We start from the raw sequence: 23,014 nt of genomic DNA on the forward strand, positions 1-23,014 counted from the left end.
CAGCAGTCCATCTTAAAATCTTTCTAGTAATCCCAACATGTTCCAGCTTATATGGTAACCTCTCGAGAGGGATTGAGTCAAATGCCTTGCCAAAATCCAAATAAACTAGGTTGAAATTGTTCCCTAAATCCAGCCCATGAGTAACTGTGTCATAATAGCTTACTAGGTTAGATAAACATGATTTTCTCTTAACAAAAACATGCTGTGTGTTCTTCAGATGCCATTCTATCTAAATATCCCTAGATGCACTCTTCATCATTGCCTCTAAGGTTTTCCCTACCACTGAAGTGGACTAACCGGTCTGTAGTTACTAACTTCACTCTTAGAACTGCCTTTATATATCGGTGGTATGTTAGCACTTCTCCAATCCAAAGGAATCTCTCCAAAGTCCAGTGATGTTCTCATAATTAACCTCAATGGTTCAGTATACTCTCTGGCTATCTCCCCCAATTATGCCATCAACTCTGGGAACCTTACTTGCCTTTAGGCTCAAAAGTTTGTCTAATAAACAGTCTTCTGTAATTTCAAAATCACTAATTTCATATGACTCTGCCCCACTCCCACTGCCTGTCACCAACATGAAGGGCTTTTCATCATTAAAGACTAATGCAGAGTACCTATTCAATTCCTCAGCAACATCAGCTAGGTTATGTAAGACTTTCCATTACCCAGTACACAAGGATGTTGAGGTCATAAAGAAAAAGACACTTGCTGAAATGAATATCATCTCTTTGAATGACTTCGCTGACTCTTTTTAGAAACTTTTAGAATGGTGTAATAAGTGCAATCAGGTGGTGATTATGTTGAATAAAAATAAAACTATTTTTGAGCTCTCACCAGTCCACAAACTTTATTGCCACACCTTGTACATTATCAAAATTGTTTTTGTAAATGTTTGTTCTCCTGTTGTGAGAGGAGCAAATATATTTTCAATTTTAGGGAGGGAAACAAAAGTGCACCCTTTTGTTCCCTTACCAGTCTCATTGCCCTTCTCTGCATCCATTATAGCAGATCGACATCCTTCCTAAAATGAGATCTCCAGAGCTGTGTGTACTCAAGTTGTGCCTTTACCATTGCCTTATACAATGGGATAATCGCCTCCTTATCCCTGCTAGCAAAGTTCCTGTATATCATTGACCATGAGCTGTCCTGGCAACATGTGTGCACCGCTCGGAGAACTTAATTTCTGACTACACAGTTATCCCTAGGACTTTTTCATTTTACACTTCCAAGTGTAGTACCTCACAGTTGTTACCTTAATCTTTGATTACTGCTACTCATATGCAGTACCTTGCATTTGTCAATGTTAAACTTCAACTGCCATTTCTCAGCCCATCTTGTTGCAAGAGCATACCTTGATTACTGTCATTAACTGCCCAGCGAATCTTTTTATACAAACTTAGACATTAAACCTGATATACCTTCATCAATATCATTAATAAATATAGAAAACAACAATGGAACCAGCACCAAATCCTTGGAGAAGTTCCACTAATAACATTACTCCGTGAATAGCAGTGACCATTAATAACCACTCTGTCTTCTCCCACTCAACCATCCCTTTATCTGTAGCAGTAACTTTCCTTTAATGCCTCACTGCTCCAATTTGTACAGCAGCCTTTTATGTGCAACAGGATGAAAAGTTTTCCTGAAATCCAAATATATGATATCAGATTTATTTTTTGCATCTATTTCTTTTGTTACTGCATCATAGTATCCAATTTAATTGGTCAGACAAAATTTTCCCTTAAATTCATGCTGTGATCACTATAACTGCACTTCTGTCTAGATGGCCCTGCTTTACTTCTTTAACCATTGATTCTATTATTTTTCCTAGAACAGAAGTTAAGCTAACAGGTGTGTAATTACTCATGCCATCCTTTGATCTCCCTTTGCGAATTGAAGATACCTTTTCACATCTCCAGTTCACAAGGAACTTCCCTGCATCCAAAGACTCTCATAATTATAGCTAAGGTTTTGCTTCCTCCCTTAATATAATTAAATAGACCCCATCCATCCCAGGATGGGATCTATCCAGTTTTTTTTATGTTTAGCTTCAACAATTTCTCTTTCACTTCCCTCTCAGTTATCACAAAAGCATTTAGTTCTCTGTTAAAATTTAATAAACTTCTGGTATCTCCTTCCCTAAAGAATTCCTCATGTGTGAATCATCCCACTCAGCATCCTGAGCAGAATGATTTAAGAAAACAGGAGGAGGATATATAAATTAGGGTAGTCAAGGAAATAAATATATGTGCTGGAGAAAATTTGCATTTGGATCAGATAGAATGGTAAATAAAAAATCATCCTCAAACTTTTAGAATATTTTATTCATTGGTGAAGAGAAGTTGCAGTCGGATGTAATTTTGCTGTTATAAATAGCCTAATGATGAAAGTGACAGATTGTTTAATGAGTGATTAAAACTGTACCATACAATCTTAACCTTTACTTTAATTTATAACACAGTCTTTAATTAATAGCTTTCATTAATAACTATAAATACAATTTTACATTTTGTTTTTGTGCTCTAGTTCAGATGAAAAATATTAATGTCCAGATTTTAATGTTGATAGGTTATGCAGCATTTGGTGAAGCATGGAAAGATGTTTTCTTTCCATGGTAGACAGTCCTCAGAGAATATTCTCCACCAAAACCATCCTCTCTGTAATGTTTTGGCTAAGGAAATACTACACTTTGTGAAAATGAGATGGCACATCATGTTACTGAAGAAATATTCTAGCTGTAAGGCAAACTAGTAAAGCTTTTAATGAAATAAAAGCAAATTTTGTAATGTCATCTGGAAAACCTTCTCTAAATAAGGAAATTTGCACAAGCTGTTGTAAAATATTTTGTAGGCAACTATGTGCTAAATGCCAAATTAGTATTAGTAGTGACTGCAAGAAAGCAAACTTATACAACATCAGCTAAAAAAAAAAAAAACCCACTTCCCATTCACTACAAAAGTTTGTCCAGTTCTTCCTTGAATTTATTTAAGCTATCAATTTCTACAACGATAGATGGAAATTTGTTCCAGAAATCAACCACTCGCTGGCTAAAGGCAAATTTCCACACATATATTCTGCAACTGTCTTTCCTCAATTTGAATCTATGCCCCTTCAGGTTCTTAGTCTGAGCAAGCGGAAGTATCCCATCAGCATTGATTTAGCTTGCTCAAACCATTCAAAACATTATACACCTCAATCAGATCGCCTTGCAGTCTCTAGAGACCTGCAGGGTGATCTGATTGAGGTGTATAATGAAGCAAAAGACCACAAAAATATGGCATCCATTTTATTGAGAAGTGCTAATGTCCAAATACATATGTGAACTTGTTTTTTGTTTTGTTTTTTTTCTCTTAATGGTTTTTTTTTATTGGCATATTAATTAGAACAGATTCATAAGCATTCTTGATCCAACAGTAAAATTTTAGATTAGACTGAATCTTTTTTCCCCCTTTATATTAATTTCCAAAATACTCAAAATATTTGTTTATTTCAGTGTCAAAGCTCTTAGGAGTTAATGCAAAAAGTTTGTATCGAGCACTAACCACCACCAATGTTGTTACGAGAGGAGAAAGTATTGTCAGGCACAACTCAGTACAGGAAGCAGAAAGCACAAGAGATGCCATGGCCAAGGCTATGTATGGACGATTATTTGACTGGATTGTTAATCAAATCAACTGTTTGTTATCCTTCGGACGGATTGTTTAGTGAGTAATTAAAACTGTACCATACAATCTTAAATTAACCTTTACTTTAATTTATAACACAGTCTTTAATTAATATCTTTCATTAATAACTATAAATACAATTTTACATTTTGTTTTTGTTCTCTAGTTCAGATGAAAGAACAAATAATGCTCTGAAACATAAGGCAGCATACTTAATTTATTTTTACTCATTTAAATTCCAAAAATTTATTGTGTTTCAATGTAGTGAAGTATAGCCTCTCATGTTTTTACTATACCTGCATTTGTAACTCCCTTCAACAACTTAATTTAAAAAACTATCCCATGTTGTCTCTCTTGATCTGCATACTGACAATCCTGAGAGGAAGCAAAATCAGAACTTTCCACTAAATTTTTCAGTTGTCCAGTGATAAAAAATGCATTAAAAATTGTTGTGATCCAACAGTTTTTACCACATTTTTATCCTTAACATCCCTGCCATTTTTTCTAAATATAAAATTTGTGATACAAGTATAAACAGAATTAAGCATTTTGTTCCTGCATGTCATATCAGTTCCACTTAGTTTTTGAATATGCGCCCCTCTATGATTAATGTGAACATTTCTTTTTATACCTTATTTAATTAAAATCTCTGTACTTGTTCTAGCAACTTCATATCCTAAAATCAGGTCTGGAGGCCTCATTTTAGGAAGGATGTGGAGTTGCTAGAACAAGTACAGAGAAGGGCAACAAGACTGGTGAGGGGAACAAAGGGTGCTCTTTCCTACCAAGGTGCCTCCGTAGCTAGGTGGGCAGGAGCAGCAGTGCATAGCACACGCTTCTTGATTAGACCGGGGTTCAAGCCTGTGACCACCAAATGCGGAGAGGTCAGGGAATGACCATCGCATATCCCCGGAGCAATATGGCCTTAGTTGCTAATGCTCCTAAAAACCAAACAACAACAGCCTGCCAAGAAAGGCTTAAGTTCTGCAAATTGCAATGTCTAGAGACAGGTACCTCCAAGATAATCTGATTGAGGTGTATAAGGCCTTGAATGGTTTGAGCAGGCTCAATGCTCACAGTTGTAGAACAGATGTGCAGAAATTTGACTATAGTCAGTGGGTAGTTGATTGCTGGAACAAACTTCCATCTGTCGTTGTGGAAGTTGATAGTTTAAATAAATTCAAGGAAGAACTGGACAAACTTTTGGAGCAAATGGATTGGGGAAATGAGAAGTGGTTTTTTTTTTTTTTTTTTTTTTTGGTTTATTTTTATGCCAAGTTGGTTTCCCACTTCTGTAATGTTTGGATAATTTTGTCTTAATAACAAGTACCTTTAAATAATAACAAGCATCTTTAAACAGGAACAGTAGTCATGAAAAAAAATTATTCTCAAACTGATTTTTTTACAAGGCAACTATAATCTGTATATTGTTTAGTATAGCTTTAAATAAATGAGGTGCCGACACATCTGCACTATTATGCATAAGATAAACAAATTTAAAAATGATTTTGAAATTTTAAATATTTTAAATTTGTGTAGATTATTGGCATATAAAGATTTCAAATTATTAAATATTATTTAGTCTTGAATTTATATTTCCATATATTTGTTATACTGTTTTCATGCTAACTTATTGTGCTTATGAAAAAGCACATTTTTCTGTGATAAAATGTGCTTTTTTTTTTAAGGTCTGTCAGTAACACAACCCCTGATTATAATGTTGTGTTTCTGCAAAACAAAATTATTTGACTAGCTAATTATTTGATTATGTGATTAATGCAAGTTCCAGGATTGCATTGCCATTAGTAAAAGCACATGATGCAAGAAAGCAAGCTTATATAGCATCAGCCAAAAAAAAAGTCAAAATAGAGGTATATTCAGTTTGTCATTTTAATAGTTCAATTGCTGATTTGGAGCAGATTATAAAAATCTACATATAATACTATTTCCTTTGTTTATATATTTCAGTGGAGAACCATTATCTGTTGGGCTACTTGACATTTTTGGATTTGAAAACTTCGAAATTAATTCCTTTGAACAGCTTTGTATTAATATTGCCAATGAACAGATACAATATTATTTCAACCAGCATATCTTTAAATGGGAACAGGTAAGAAATTTAAGGAAATTTAGTTTTGTATTGTCTTTAATGCATAAGTAATGAATTCCTTTGGAACTTTTGAATTTTTTCAAACTAAATAATAAACATGTACACAAAAGCAGAGTGAGAGAGAGACCCACCCTGTATGGCACATGACCAGATAGGCTTACATCAACATAAAATAAAATATACAACATGAATGAAAACTATGTTAAGAAACTTTAAGTATGTACAAAGTTTCAAGCCTCACTTAAGTCTTCGAAACACAAAATGCAAAATTATTACAAACAGACATTATTTATTGTAAGGGGAGGCTATTTTATTTCTTAATTTTTACTGCAATATTAAGCTTTCACCTATCTCTAATGCATATCAAAATATGCATTAGAGATAGGTGAAAGGCTCAAACTAGTGGAAGTGCTGTGGCTCAGGGGGAGAACCTCTGAACCACAGTCTATTGAAATGCACTGCTTGTTTGATGTTTGTGGAGCAATCAGGAACGGGACATGATATTGCCAAGGGGAATGTCTTTGTGTGTGTGTGTGCGCGCAATGTAAGGAGTGCAAGGAAATCAGGCACAAACTCGGCATAATTATGGGCTTATATGAGAGCTTGAAGGACAGGGTGGATGCCCTCGAAGGATTTAAATTGAGGGGCCCATCAAGCTCTCAGCTGCCCACATCAATGCCGGAGTTTGCACTTGGACATCATGCAACACAACGGCAACCCCCAAGGCAGAATGCGCTGGTCCCAAAGGAACTAGTTGTGGTAGGTGACTCTATTGTCAGGGAAACGGGGAACATATTGTGCAAAAAGGATAGATGGAACAGGACCAGGGTATGTCTGCCAGGGGCAAAGGTTGAAGACGTTGTAGGGCAGATATCTTCCTTTAAGGGCACAAAGGGTGATATTGTTGTACACGTTGGCACTAATGATATTAAGAGTAGGAGACTGGCAGAATTACTTAACAAGTACAGGACAATGCTGAAAAAAGCTGTGAGTTAGGGTTGAATTTGAAAGTGTCTGCAATTCTGCCCAGACACGATAGGAGGGAGTATATGATGAGAGCCTTGTCGATCAATTCTGCCCTGGAGAGATTGTGCAAGGCTCAAGGGGTAGACTTTTTCTCAGCCTGGTCTGTGCTTGTTAACAGGAGAGACTGCTTCTACAGGGATGGGATACACTTAAATAGAAAGGGTGCAAGAATATTTGCTGATGCTATCGACGCAGAGTTAGTTGGGTCAGAAAACTGCTAGCTTGGGGGATACATGGATTAATAGATTAACAGCAGCCGCTGGCAGAGGTAAAAGTGATTCTTGCACTACTTCTATTGAAATGCAATTGAGCAGCAGCCTGGAAAGCAAGGCAATGGGAATTTCCAGGACTGCTGGGAGTCATAGTGGAACAAGTAAATACATGGGCTGTGTTAGGGTAACTAAGAGTAGAAACAGGTGCATGTATACTTGTATGTACACAAATGCTAGGGGTATAATTAATAAATTCGATGAGCTTGAAGTGCTAGTCAAGACATCAAAGGCAGATATTGTTGGGATATCAGAGACATGGTGTCACACAGACATAAGCAGTGCAGAACTGGAATTTGGAGAGTACAATGTGTACAGAATTTGGGGAGTACAATGTGTATAGACAGGACAGGAGGGGTTTTGCTGTTAGTTTAGAAACACATAAAATCTAAGGAAGTGCATCCAATTGATGTGGGTGGACAATGCAATATTGAGTCTGTTTGGTGTGACATAAGCACTGGGAAAGTAAAAATGAGAGTAGGTGTGTGTTATAGGCCTAATGAATCTGATGAGTATAATGAGCAATTGTGCAGATAAACAGAGTGGGCAAGTAAATTAGAGTGTCTTATAATGGGGGATTTTAATTTCCCAGATATTGACTGGAATTTGTGGGTTGGTCACTCATACACTAGCAAGGATTTTGTGGATTTATTGGATGATTGTTTTCTACAGCAGCATGTTTGGAAGGCAACTAAAGGGAGTAATACTCTTGATCTGATTATCAGTAGTGATTCTTCATGCATCAAGAATCTGCAGATAAAGAAACCACTAGGTGGCAGTGATCACAGTGTGCTGAAGTGGGATTTACTCAAAGAGGTAACTACGATCAAGCGTAAAGGGAAGGGTTTTTGCTTTCGTAAAGGTGACTACGGTGGTCTGAGACAGTATTTAAATTCTATATGGTGGAACCAACTGATGATGTTACCAACAGCAAATTCAAATTGGGAAGCATTCAAAGAATTAATCTTGGAAGATACTAGGCTTTTCATACCAACAAAGAAATATTGTTCAAGATTTAGGCATAAATGGATGTCAGATGAACTAATTGGACATGTGACAGAGCAGAAAAATGCATGGGATACATATAAATTAACATGACACAGAAGCCTATGATAGATATAAGTTGGTCTGTAACCAAGTTACAAAGGGGGGGGGGGGTTAGGCAGGCGAAGGCAGATTACGAGAAATATTTGGCAGCAAATATAAACAGCAAAGAGTTCTTTATCTATGTAAACTCTAGAAGGAAGAGGATGAATCAGATTGGTCCACTTGATATCGATGGTTCAACTGTTGATGATTCTGCTCAGGTGGCTAACAAACTAAATGAATGTTTTGCATCAACATTCACACATGAGGAGTTATTCAGGGAGGGGAATGCCAGAGGTGTATTCAACTCTGGCAGTAAGCTAGATAACCTTGTAATAACTGAGAGTAAAGTGGAGGAGAAATTGTTGAAGACAAACACAAGACAGGCACCTGGGGTGGATGGAATCTATCCAGTTATATTAAAGGAGGCGGCAATGGAAGTAAGCAAACCCTTAGCCATAAATATGAGAGCTTCCCTGGACTCAGGGGAGGTACCCATGGACTGCAGATGTGCAAATGTGACCCCAATCCACAAAGGAGGATCAAAGGGAGACACGGGTAATTACAGACTGTTAGTTTAACTTCTGTTCCAGGGAAGTTAATGGAGGCACTGGTTAAAGAAGCACTGCAGGATCATCTAGACAAGACTACAGTTATAGCTCGCACACAGGATGGGTTTGTTAAGGGGAAGTCTTGTCTGACTAATTTCATTAGATACTATAATGTAGTCACAAAGGAACTGGATGCAAAGAATAACTTTGATATCATATATTTGGATCTTAGAAAAGCCTTTGATACAGTTGCACATGGAAGACTACTGCACAAATTGGAGCAGTGTGGCATTGGAGGCAAATTGCTGCTGTCGATAAAGGGATGGTTGAGTGGCAGAAGACAGAGAATGGTAATCAATGGACGCTGCTCTTCGTGGACTAATGTTATTAGTGGAGTCCCTCAGGGTTCAGTGTTGGGTCCATTGTTGTTTTCTGTATTTATAAATGATATTGATGATGGTATATCCAGCTTAATGTCCAAGTTTGCAGATGATACGAAGGTTGGCAGGGTTGTCAAGGACACTACTGACACTATGCTACTGCAGCAGGATCTGGAAAGGTTGAGCAGATGGGCTGAGAGGTGGCAAATGAAGTTTAACATTGACAAATGTAAAGTACTACATATGGGAAGCAGCAACTCCAGAGTGAAGTATTAACTATGTGGTACCACACTGACAGTGGTAGAGAATGAAAAGGACCTGGGGGTAATTGTGTAGGCACATATAACGTTTTTTTAGCAGAACAGACGGTCTGCAAGAGTAGCTCATGGTGTCTTGTCAATGATATACAGGAATTTTTCTAGCAGGGATAGGGAGGTGATTATCTCCTTGTATAAGGCAATGGTCAGGCCACTCCTTGAGTACTGTATACAGGTCTGGAGGCCTCATTTTAAGAAGGATGTAGAGCTGTTGGAACGAGTACAGAGAAGGGCAACAAGATTAGTGAATGGAACAAAGGGTTGCTCTTGTGAAGAAAGGCTTAAGTTTTGCAAATTACAGTGTCTGGAGACTGGGCACCTGCGAGGTGATCTGATAGTGGTGTATAAAGCCTTGAATGGTTTGAGCATGCTCAATGCAGATGGGATTCTTCCTCTTGCTCAGAATAATCGCCTGAGAGGGCATAAATTCAAATTGAGGTAAGACAGTTGTAGGATTGATGTGCAGAAGTTTGCCTTTAGCCAGCTGGTGGTTGATTGGTGGAACAAACTTCCATCTGTCATTGTAGAAGTTGATAGCTTAAATAGATTCAAGGCAGAACTTGACAAATATTTGGAGCAAGTGGATGGGTGAAATAAGGGTTTGGTTTTTTTTTTTTTGCCTGATGCTATATAAGCTTGCTTTCTTGCATCATGTGCCTATGCTAATGCTAATATCATTAATATATTGTCTGTTTATGGACTGTTCAGAGATGATCAATATAAACATTAGAAATTTTCTGTCATTCTGCATTATGCCATTATTTCAAATATGTAAGAACGAGTAGTAGTAAGCTTTAACACTATAATAAAAAAATATGCTGGTATGATAATAATATCATGGTAATTGCACTAAGTTTACTAATTATGGCATGAAATATGCAGTACTCCTAAATAATCAATATTTAGGAGTACTAGTTCTTTTTATTCTTTATTTTCCAGAGAGAGTATATGAATGAAGGTGTTGATGTCCATCTGGTGAAATTTAGAGACAATCGTCCCTTACTTGACATGTTTCTTTCCAAACCATTAGGTCTTCTTTCTTTATTAGATGAAGAGAGCCATTTTCCCAATGCTACTGATCAGTCACTTATAGGTGAGTAAATATCTATCATTTCAAGAAGACAAACTATTTGTCTGCATCTTAAGTTATTCATTCTTGTTTGTTTAAACCTTAAAAATAGACATTTGTTTCTATAAAATTTATTAACATGTTAAATGCACATAATGACAAAGTGTGTCGGCTTTTTAATCCACTTGGAGGGAACCCACCTGACTATTTTGTCCAATTTGACTGAATTGAAACTTAATATTTTTGTCAAGCAACCTTTGCCATAGTGAGAAGAAAGCCCCAAAATGTCTCTGCTCTCCCCAATTCAGATTGATTCAATCCTGTAATTTTTGAATTTGGTTCATAAAGGTCTTTGGAAAAGTGAGCAGCGAAAGTGCTAATAAACTGTTGCTGCCAATAATGAAAATTATTCAAATCAACATCGGCAGTTATAAATCAATTATCATATTTTTTTCACTGAATATAATCAAAATAGTAATCACAAAAGTGATTTATGTTTTTTAAATGATTGGCTATTAATATGATATTACTGGGCAGGTATTATATAGTTAATCGTAAATTCTTAATGAATATGAAAGCAAACTATTATTTTGAAAGCTCTTCATGTACCAAACTAACTAAATAAATCAAAGCAAAGTTTTCACAATAAAAAACAAGTTTTAACTCTTTAAAATAAATACCTTATAAGTGCTAATGAGAATAGCTGTAAAATTAGTATTGGCAAAATGATGGAAGAAAGCAAGCTTTAAGTACAGGCATACCTCGGTTAACGTTACCTCTGATAACGAAGCTTCGATATAACAAAGTCCGCAATTTCAAGCCCCATTTAACATAAAAAAAAATATTCCAGTTTAATCACCTGAAATCTAAACAAACTGAAGAAATTACAGAAACCTTTGGGGCTTCTCGTGGTTGGTTCGAGAAATTTAAAAAACGGGCCAGGATTCATAGTGTAAAATTAACAGGAGAAGCTGCAAATAAGTTTCCAGAAAAACTAAAGGAAATAACTGAACGTGAAAATTTTCCACCAAATTTGGTGTTCAGTGTTGACGAAAGCGGTTTGTTCTGGAAACAGCTACCAACAAAAAGCTTCATTTCTATTGAAGAAAAATCAGCTGCTGGGTTCAAAGCAGCCAAAGACCGTTTAACGTTACTCTTTGGATCAAATGCCTCTGGCGATTATAAATTAAAATTGTTATTAGTTTACCATTCAGAAAATCCGAGGGCGTTAAAAGGTAACATAAAAATGAATTTACCTGTAATATGGAAAGCAAATAGAAAAGCGTGGGTTACCAAGGAGTTATTTACTGATTGGTTTGTTAACCACTTTTGTCCTGAAGTAAAACGGTATTGTCAAAAAAACAACTTTGAAGAACTCCGGGACATCCTACTGATCTTAACACGTTGGACACATGCATTCCTGTCAAAGTTGTGTTTCTTCCAGAAAACACAACTTCCCTGATTCAACCATTGGATCAGGGAGTAATAGCATCATTTAAAGCTTATTATCTGCGTCGAACATTAAGCAATTTAACTGAACTAGAGGATAAAGAGGAAATGACAGTTAAAACTTTTTGGAAAAACTACACCATTAAAAACGCAATTAAAAACATTGATAGTTCTTGGAAAGAAGTCACTAAGAAATGCTTAAATGGAGTTTGGCGCAAAATATGGCCAAAAGTTGTACTAGAAGAAGAAAATAACATCCAAGAAATTAGAAATGAAGTTATCCCGATGGCTCAATCAATAGGTTTCGAAAATGTCGATGAAGAGGATGTTAGAAATTTATTGAATGCAGAAGATGATGGTTTTTCAGTGGAAGATTTAGAAAACCTTGTTAGCAATGAAGACAAAGATAATGAAGACGAAGTTAAAGAAGTTCCTGCCGAAAAAGTGTTAACAACCAAAGATTTAAAAAGGTGCTTAAATGACATTGAAAACGTTTTAAATTTTTTTAGTGAAAATGATCCTGATTTAGGAAGTTTTATTGTTAAGCGATCAGTGTTAAATGCAATAACTCCGTATAGGCAATTGTTAAATGAAAGAGAAAAAAAGCATAAGCAATCAACTTTAGACTCATATTTTAAAATGTGATTTCACTTTGTATGTAAGTTGACTGTTTATTTAATAAAACTTTTCTTTGTTCGAAAAAAAAGCTTTTCATTTTCTTTACGTAGGAACGTATCCCTATTCTGGCCATAGTATTTTTACCTCTGAAAACGAAGTTTCGATTAACGAAGTAATTTCGTGGAACGCATCCTATTCGTTATTCGAGGTATGCCTGTATTAGCAAAAAAAAAAAAAAAAAAACTTCATTTGCCTATTTTTTCTAATCTAATAATTTGCCGAATCCATTTTAAATTTGTTTAGACTTTCTATTTTCACAATACTAGGTAGTTTATTCCAACAATCAATTACTCTGTCTAAAGGCAAACTTCCATACATCTATTCTGCAAGTATCCTTTTTTTAATCGAAGTTTCTGTTCCCTTGCTTTTCTGATCTAAATTTTGTCTCCTTGCATTTGTCAAACTAAATATTGATGGCATCTGTAAAAGATGCCATCAACCTTTAGTTTACTCAACCTTTTTAGAGCCCTGACCACCTCAATTGGTTCTCCATACAGATGCCTAGTTTCAGATGTTGCAATTTATTGCAATTTTCTTTCTTAGTAAGATTACAATTACCTTTTTGCATTCCCCAACTAATCTTTTTTTTGACCTCCTGCTCCTGCACCCATTTATTTCAACAGCTCTACTTTCTTCCTAAAAGTATTTTCAAGGTGTGACATAACCATTGATTTTCAGTGCAATAAGGCCTTAGATGCTAATGCCTATATAAATAATAACAGCAAGCTTTTTGCTTTTACCAGCACCCTTATTGAAACAGTTTGCAGCATTCAAGATGTTGCCTAACCATTGCTATATAATTTTTTTAATAGCACCATTATTGAAACATGAAAGAAGTGGAAAATGAAAGTAAAAGATTAATATCGTAAAGTCTATTATTTTTTTACTTCTCTGTAAGCATAACACTACATTTTTAGTTGCTCTGCTGTTACTTACTAACTCATTATCAGATTAAAAAAACCTAAAACTTTAAATGTTTGCTTAATTAAATTTAATTAAATCTATATTTAATAATGTAAAGTAAAAAATACACATTAAATAACATTTCATGATTTAATCCACATTAAATGTTCATCTTGAACTACTAATATTTCAATAGAGCCTATAGAATTCTCTGTCGAATGTCTGCATATTTCTCATATTTGTTAACCTATAAAAGAGGCAATAAATATACATTTGTATCTTCAGAAGCTATATGTTTTAATGCTAAAAATGGTCTTTTGTCTTAATGATAAATTTTTCTATTGTGTTTTATAGTTTTCCATGTAAATTCAGGATTTTTTTAAAATTTTTCAATACAGACAGCACTTTATCCATTAAATATAGTAAAATTTAAACATTATTTAAAGTCTGTATTAAATTTATCACTGAACTGAACTGGACTATTAAAGTTTGCATTTCCATGAATGTGTTAATTTTTTTTTTATTTATCATATGATATTTATATATGCATATTACTATATGTTTATATTTTTTTCTTTTCTAGAAAAATTTCACAAAAATGTAAATTCAGAACATTACATTCGTCCAAAGTCAAATGCTTTACAATTCACTATTGAACATTATGCTGGTAAAGTAAGTTGAATATTGCTTTATATAAAGTTTTGTTAATTTTGATTTTTACATACAGGAGCATTATCTAATGTAGACTTAACATATTCCTATTTCCTAAATATTTTTAGTTAAACTTAAAATTTTTTTTTTTTTTTTTTTTATGTGAACCCCAAACATGAGAGGTATTAGAACCTATAGTACTTAGTACCGTGCTTGGGTTGGAGGTTAAGAAGACAAAAGAAGATATTTGTTGACATTGGACTTGAACTTCTGTAGATTGTAATTTTCAGGAAATATGTATGAAGGAAGGTTATTCCAGAAAACGGCAGTTGAATGAATAAATGAGGAAGATGAAAAGTTGGTTCTGTGGGTTTGAAGTTGGACAGTAAATGGCTGTTGGCTGGTGGCGGCACATGTTCAGATTGTTTTGAAAAAGAGAGCGGGAATTATAGAAGCCAATTCAGAAGAACAGTGCCCATGGAAGTATCTGTAGACGAGGCATGCAGCAGAAACAGTACGTCTATGAGAAAGCGAGTGGAGAGACTCTATTAGAGATGAATCATTAATTAACCTAACTGCCCTCTTCTGAATGGAATCAAGAAGCCTGAGAGAGGTTTTGGGGGCACCACTCCAGATGTGGGAACAATATTCCATGGCAGGGCGGATTTGCGATTTATACAGAGTGAGCAGCTGTTTGGAAGAAAAGTAACGCCGAGAGCGAAAGAGAAAACCAAGTTTTTTTAGATGCAGAGGAAGCAATATTTGTAATTTGCTTGTGCCAAGAGAGATTAGAAGTAAGGGTAATCCCCAAAAGAGATATATCATTTTGCCTAGAAATCGGAGTGTCACTAAACATAAGCATAGGAGCAGAAGAATCCTTTTTGCGAGATATAAGACAAGACTGAATTTTAGAAGGGTTGAAATCAACTAAGTTGTCTTTGCCCCACTGGAGAATTACCCGAAGATCGGCATTTAAGGAATTGGTATCAGATTTTCGAGAAGTTGAAGCTGATTGAGCAGGACAAGGTTCCTCAAAATGGAAAGTTGAAGGCAATGTACTATCATTGGCAAAACTATGGATAGGATTTCCAGTCAATGGAAGAAGGTCATTGATATACAAGAGGAAAAGAGTGGGAGAAAGAACTGAACCTTGGGGGACACCGGCATTAGTGGAGAAGTTAGAAGACAGAGAGCCATCTACCATCACCCTCAGTGAGCGATCAGAGAGAAAACTGGATAACCAATTACTAAAAACAGTTGGCAAGCCATAAGATGGAAGCTTGTTTAGAAGACCTTTATGCCAAACACGATCAAAAGCCTTTGAGATGTCAAGAGCAACTACTTGTGTTTCACCGAACCTTTCCATTGAATTAGTCCATAAATGGGTAACATAAGCCAGAATATCACCAGTGGATTGACACTGACGGAATGCATACTGGCGATCATTGATCAGACTGAAGGTTTCTAGGTAGTTTAAGAGTTGGTGGTTAATTGATTTCTCCATTACTTTAGAAAGAGTAGAAGTAATTGCAATGGGATGATAATTGGATGGGAGGGATTTGTCACCCTTTTTAGGAACTGGCTGGATATGAGCAAATTTCCAAGCAGAAGGAAAAACACCTTTGGAATAAGAAAGTGAGAAAAGGCGGCAAAGAATAATAGTAAGTTCAGGAGCACAGGTTTTGAGAACAAGTGGAGAAATACCATCAGGACCTGGAGCTTTCTTAGCATCAACATTCATCAAAATCCTTCTGATATCCTTTTGACGGAAGACCACAGGAGGCATTGAATGGAGCATGTTGGGAATGGTGGGAGGTGTTTTACCAAGATCATTAATACATGAGCTGGAAGAAAAATGGGATGCTAGCAGGTCAGCTTTATCCTTGGCTGAAGTGAAAGCAGAACCATCTGGTTTGGACAGAGGTGGGAGCAGAGATGGGCAAAAGTTGCGGCCAATAGCTTTAGCAAGAGACTAGAATGCTCGGCTACCATTAGGGCAAGAAGCAAGTTTTCTACTCTTAGCCTGTTCAAACTCTAGTTTGGACTGATTAATAACTGCTTTACAATTGTTGCTGTTGTTGTTGTTGTTATTTGGTTTTTAGGAGCATTAGCAACTAAGGCCATATTGCTCCGGGATATGCGGTGGTCATTCCCTGAATGACCTTTCCGCATCCTCCGTATTTGGTGGTGACGGGCTCGAACCCCGGTCTAATCAAGAAGCGTGTGCTATGCACTGCTGCTCCTTCCCACCTGGCTACGGAGGCGCCACAATTGTTGCGAGCTTTGGTGTAGGCAGAAAATGAAACTGAAGAATTAGAAACAAGCCAATTACGATATGCAACATTCTTCTCTTGGACAGCCTTAGCACATTTATTGGAAAACCAAGGTTTAGATAAAGGACGAGATTTTAAAGTGGAGTGTGGGATAAAGGATTCCATTCCTGCAAGAATAATTTCACTGACACGATCTGAGCAAACGTTGACATCAGAAGTTTTGAAACAGTAATCCGACCAAGGAAAAGAAGAAAAGAAGTCTCGCAAGTCATCCCATTTTGCATTCTTGTAATGCCAAACAACACGAGGTTGGGAATAGCCATGAGATAAAGGTTCCATTGGAGAAGAGACAATCACCAAGTTGTGATCTGAAGTGCCTAAAGGACCTCTCACTTCGACCGTGTACTTAGAAGGGTTGTTTGTGAGAAAAAGATCAAGCGTATTGGCTGTACGATTAGGACTGTCCGGTATTCTTGTAGGTAAATGAACAATCTGTGCTAGGTTATTAGTAATTGCAAAAGCCTTAGCATCTCGACCTGCTGGGTCGTTGTGACTAGAAAACGGAAGCCAGCTGGAGTTGTGAACATTAAAATCACCAAGGAAAATTACCTCACTGTTAGGAAAGTTGGACTGGAGAAAGTCAAGTTGCAAAGAGAGGAAGTCAAAGAGCTCCAAGTGATTAGTGGAGTTGGGAGAAGCGGGAGTTGGGAGAAGCGGGAGTTGGGATATAGCAACCAAGGTATCTAAGGGAGCTACAGAGTTTAAATAAATTATTTCTTTAACAATTTACTTGAACTCTGTAAAACTTGAATGAAAACTGGAAGAAGTAAGGTGTACTGTAGTGTTTATACAATAATGATTTTATGTTTGTTTCCTTACCTGAAACAAGATCCATACTATCCTGTATTATTTATTCTGTGAGTTACGAATAGATATAGCAAACTGAGTTAATATTGAGTTTACATATATTCCTAATAGTTCTGTTTTTTCAAAAAAAAAGTTTGACAAACAGAACTACTGAAAATTCAAGGAATGGGTCAAATTGTGCTACACAAAAAAATACTACCAAAATAAAATAATTTAATTATAATTAAAATATTATAATATATCTAATATATGAGTTTTATACTACTTATTTTATAGGTTACTTATAGTGCCCATAATTTCTTGGAAAAGAACAGAAATTTCTTGCCTTCTGATGTAGTTCAAGTCTTGCGCCAATCATCTCTTCCGGTTGTACAAATTCTGTTTCAATCTCCTCTTACAAAGATGGGACATCTGTATTACCCAGTAGATTCAGGTACAAAATTACCACTGATCTCTGAAGAACTGCCTAAGGTATAGTATTATCAGTTCCATTCATTTAATTAAGTGAATAGAATAAAATAGTGATAACTTTTAACATTTGAGGGTCTCTTAATAGGTAAAGAAATAAAAAAAAAAAAAAAATCCTGCTATTCCAGCAATTGTGGTTTTAAAGAAGAGGGTTTTTTTTCTGCATTATTCTTTTCCAGATTTGTCTATTTAAAATTTCAGCTCTATGCGATTAGCTGTTTTCTGCCTCCAGACCTTCAAGACAGTTTAATTATAATCACACTTTATATCAGTAAACAGCATTGGAAGGGGAGGGGGGAACAGTTCATTTGTTCTTGGATCAGTAATATTAAGCAGTAGCTTCTTTATATCTCAACTCCCCCTGATAATAACAATGATAAAACTAAATGTTTTCACCACATGGTTATGGCTCTGAAATCTGCTCTTCTGCCTCCAAACAGAATTTATACCATTCCACAATTTTTCCATTTAGAATTCTGTTTTTGTATATTTTTATTAATAATCAAATGTTATTATTAAAAAGAATAATAAAGAACCAATAGTTTTGTATAATTCTCTATAGGCAGAAAGCTGGAAAACTTGTCCCTTTACAGAACTGCAAAAGATTTCTACTCTGGTGTTTTTTTTAGATGTTAATTACAGTTATGTCCACTGACAAATTCAGTGAATTTGTGATAATGAAAATACTTTACGTTAAATACAAAATGGGGGTTCAAAGGGTGACACAAATAATTATAGACCTGTTAGTTTAACTTCTGTTCCCAGGAAAATAATGGAGTCACTGGTTAAGGAGGTGATACAGGATCATCTAGACAAGACAGCAATAATAGTTCAGACACAGCATGGGTTTGTAAAGGGGAAGTCTTGTCTGACCAATTTGTTTGGATACTATGATGTGGTCACAAAGGAACTGGATGCAAAAAATAATTTTGATATCATATACTCAGATTTAAGGAAAGCTGTGCTGATCAAGACATCAAAGGCAGATATTGTTGGGATATCAAAGACATGGTGTCACACAGATATAAGCAGTGCAGAATTAGAATTTGGGATGTACAATGTGTACAGAAAGGACAGACAGGGTAGGAAGGGAGGAGAGGTTATGCTGTTAGTTAAAAAACACACAAAATCTAAGGAAGTGCATCCAGTTGACATGGGTGGACAGTGCAATGTTGAGTCTGTTTGGTGTGACATAACCACTGGTAAAGGGAAAATGACAGTAGGAGTATGTTATTGGCCTAATGACTCTGCTGAGGAGTACAATGAACAGTTGTGCAGAGAAATAGAATGGGCCAGTAAATCAGAATGTCTAATAATGGGGAATTTTAACTTTCCAGAATTGACTGGAACTTGTGGTTGGTCACTCGCCCACAATCAAGACTTTTGTGGATTTATTGGAGGATTGTTTTCTACAGCAACATGTTTGAGAGGAAACCAGAGAGAGTAATACCCTTTATCTGATCATCAGCAGTGATTATTCATGCATTAAGAATTTGCAGATAAAGGAACCACTAGATGACAGTCATCACAGTGTGCTGATGTGGTATTTATTTAGAGATGTATCTACCATCGAGTGTAAAAGGAAGGGTTTTTGTTTTCATAAAGGTGACTACAGTGGTCTCAGACAGTTTTTAAATTCTATACAGTGGATCAACTGATGATGTTACCAATGGTGAATTCTAAATGGGAAGCCTTCAGGAACTTAATCTTGGAAGCTACTAGGCTTTTCATACCAACTAAGAAATACTGTTAAAGAGTCAGGCCTAAATGGATGTCGGATGAATTAATGAGGCTCGTGGCATAAAAGGAAAATGCATGGGATGCATACAAATTATCAGGCAACACAGAAGCCTACAGCATATATAAGCTAATCTGTAATCAAGTCACAAAGGAGGTTAGGCAGGCAATATGAGAAATCTTTGGCAAAGGATACAAAGAAAAACAGCAAAGAGTTCTTTACTTATGTAAACTCTAGAAGGAAGGGAATGAATCAGATTGGTCCACTTAACATAGATGGTTCGACTATTGATGATTCTGCTCAAGTAGCTGATAAACTGAATGAGTATTTTGCATTTACATTCACACATGAGGAGTTATTCAAGGAGGGGAATGCCAGAAGTTTATTAAACTCTAACAGGGAGATAAGTGATTTTGTAATAATTGAGAGTAAAGAGAAATTTAAGTTAAACATAAAAAAGGCAACTGGGGCAGATGGAATCTATCCGGTTATAATGAAGGAGGCAGCAAGGGAAGTAAGCAAACCCTTAGCCATAATGATGAGAGCATTCTTAGAGTCAAGGAAGGTCCCCATGGACTGGAGATGTGCAAATGTATCCCCAATTCACAAAGGGGGTTCAAAGGGTGACACAAATCATTATAGACCTATTAGTTTAACTTCTGTTCCAGGAAAAATAATGGAGTCACTGGTTAAGGAGGTGATACAGGATCACCTAGACAAGACAGCAGTAATAGTTCAGACACAGCATGGGTTTGTAAAGGGGAAGTCTTGTCTGACCAATTTGATTGGATACTATGATGTGGTCACAAAGGAAATGGATGCAAAAAATAATTTTCATATATATATACTTGGACTTCAGGAAAGCTTTTGATATTGTTGCACATGGAAGACTGCTGTACAAACTGGAGCGGTGTGGCATTAAGAGCAAGTTACTGCATATGGATAAAGGGATGGTTGAGTGGGAGATGGCAGAGAGCGGTAATAAATGTACACTGCTCTACGTGGATTAATGTTATTAGTGAAGTTCCTCAGAGTTGGTGCTGGACCCATTGTTGTTTTGTGTATTTATCAGTGATATCGATGAAGGTATATCAGGTTTAATGTCCAAGTTTGCAGATGATACAAAGGTCGGCAGGGTTGTTAATTACAGTAAAGACAGTATGCTATCAACAGGATGTAGAAAAGTTAGGCAGATGGGCTGAGAAGCAGCAACTGAAGTTTAACATTGACAAATGCAAAGGTGACTCCGTAGCCAGGTGGGAAGGAGCAGCAGTGCGTAGCACACGCTTCTTGATTAGACCGGGGTTCGAGCCCGTCACCACCAAATACGGAGGATGCGGAAAGGTTAGGGAATGACCACCGCATATCCCGGAGCAATATGGCCTTAGTTGCTAATGCTCCTAAAAACCAAATAACAAACTAACAAACAGACAAATGCAAAGTACTCCATAAGAGAAATGTACCAATTGTGTGGTACTACACTTAGGGAGGTGGAGAATGAAAAAGACCTTAGGGTAATTGTGCAGTCAGATATGAAGTTCTCTGAGCAGTGCAGACCTGCTGCCAGAGTAGGTCATGGAGTTTTGTCAATGATATATAGGAATTTTGCTAGCAGAGACAAGGAGGTGATTATCCCTTTGTATAAGGGAATGGTCAGACCACACCTTCTACTTTTGACTGACACACACACACACACACACACACACACTCTCTCTCTCCCTCTCTCTCTCTCTCTCTCTCTCTCTCTCTCTCTCTCTCTCTCTCTCTCTCTCTCTCTCTTCCCCCCTGGTGCAGCATAAGCCTCAGGCTTCCTTGCACCATATGGCTATTAATAATAATCCACAGTATATTGCCCAAAGGTAAACTTCGTGACATCTATTGCTTCCAGATCTTTGCCCACTAAGGTGTCCAGTTGCCAAGCATCATGACAGTGCACACCTTCTAAACCATTCCTCATAAGGATAACAATTAGTGTTCTTTTCAGTTAGGTTACCTTTCTTTGAAATCTCTCTAGACATTCTATGCCTTTTTTCAGATGTAGTGTCCAGACTGAAATGCAATATTCCAAGTATGGTTTTATCATTATCTTTATGTATGGGGAAAATAACATCTGCTCCCTATATGCAAAAATCAGATAAATCATTGATACAATATCATGCACTTTCTTGGCCACCTGTATAGTATAACTGTACATGATGGTAGACTTAACAATTTGTATATAAAAGGTTTGATACACTACTTGGTTGGTGTATCAAATGTGCCATGCCTGCTCATTTATTATTTTCCTCTAGGCTTTGGCTTTGATTTCCTTTCGTGTGCATCTGTGTTGAAGTGAAGCAGTCAGAAAAATTTTTTTGCAGATAACAAAACTGCTGTTACTAAAATATTTATATGTCCCTATTATCCAATTTAGTATCAGAATAAAAAATGGAATTATAAAGCACACTATTTTACACTATTCCTTGTTTTTTTCTCCCTCAAAAATATTGACATATAATGTAACAGCATACTTGTAATGTGACTTTTTTGCCGCAGGCACTGCAGGGATAAGATTGTAGAAATATATCATAGAAGCTCTTTTCCTCAAAGTGTAAATTAAACACAGTATGATTCTACTAATGTCTAGGAATGACTCTTATACTACATATAAAATTGTTACTGAATGCAACACGAAACAGTAGTACTTGAGAAATGCTAATTGCTACCAAGTATTTGCTTTTCACTTTTATTTTGGAAAGTGGTTTTAATTTGACTTACCGTGTGGTTCATTGGACTTTTAAATAGTTACTCAAAAATTTATAAATGAAGTTATGCTAACCATGCTGAATTTAATACCTGAAAGTCCCTATCCTCAACTAAAATCCCAAAGAATGTAGAAATAAGGATTTTTTATTTTTGACTTCGCCATAGAAGTCTTCTGTCTCTTTAAAGACAATTCAGCTTTTGTCTTCACTAATTATTAAATAAAATGTATCCCTAGCCTAATAATAATGATGATTATGTTTAAAACTATGGTAATTCTCACCAATAACTGGTTGATCACTCCTAGTCTTAAACAAATGTCTATAAATTTTACACAGTACAAGGTATGAATACAGTGATCATCAGTTCTGTTCAACTTTTTAATGATATATTTATATTTTCAACAAAAATTGTTTTTCAGACCCATTGTCAAGGCCTTATAAGCCAAACTAGAACTCAGCAAACAGTAGCAACATATTTTCGATATTCTTTAATGGATCTTCTGCAGAAGATGATAAGTGGAAAGCCACACTTTGTTCGTTGTATAAAGCCTAATGATCAGAAGTTGCCCAACACATTTTGCCAACAAAAAGTGATTGATCAACTTCGTTACACAGGAGTATTAGAAACTGTTCGCATTCGTCAACAAGGGTATTCACATCGATTGACGTTTGCTGAATTCTTGAAGAGGTGAGATTTTTATCGGATTAATTTATATAAATTATAGAATTTAAAAATTCAAACATCATAAATAGCAGAAATTAAT

At 36.1% G+C, this 23,014-nt stretch overlaps 1 protein-coding gene across 1 annotated transcript in view; it reads left to right on the forward strand.

Annotated features, from left to right (window-relative positions):
- Positions 1 to 23,014, forward strand: part of ninaC (STKc_myosinIII_N_like and MYSc_Myo21 domain-containing protein ninaC) — a 262,582-nt gene that overhangs the window by 167,320 nt on the left and 72,248 nt on the right. Inside the window, exons 21-26 of the mRNA XM_090371467.1 lie at positions 3,500 to 3,710; positions 5,640 to 5,781; positions 10,350 to 10,503; positions 14,093 to 14,181; positions 17,577 to 17,771; positions 22,670 to 22,938. Coding sequence (XP_090227593.1) covers positions 3,500 to 3,710; positions 5,640 to 5,781; positions 10,350 to 10,503; positions 14,093 to 14,181; positions 17,577 to 17,771; positions 22,670 to 22,938 — 1,060 coding nt within the window. The remainder of the gene's footprint in view (positions 1 to 3,499; positions 3,711 to 5,639; positions 5,782 to 10,349; positions 10,504 to 14,092; positions 14,182 to 17,576; positions 17,772 to 22,669; positions 22,939 to 23,014) is intronic.

The sequence above is a fragment of the Mastigoproctus giganteus genome, chromosome 4, assembly GCF_048544385.1.
Source record: "Mastigoproctus giganteus isolate SK-2022 chromosome 4, ASM4854438v1, whole genome shotgun sequence".
NCBI lineage: Eukaryota > Metazoa > Arthropoda > Arachnida > Uropygi > Thelyphonidae > Mastigoproctus > Mastigoproctus giganteus.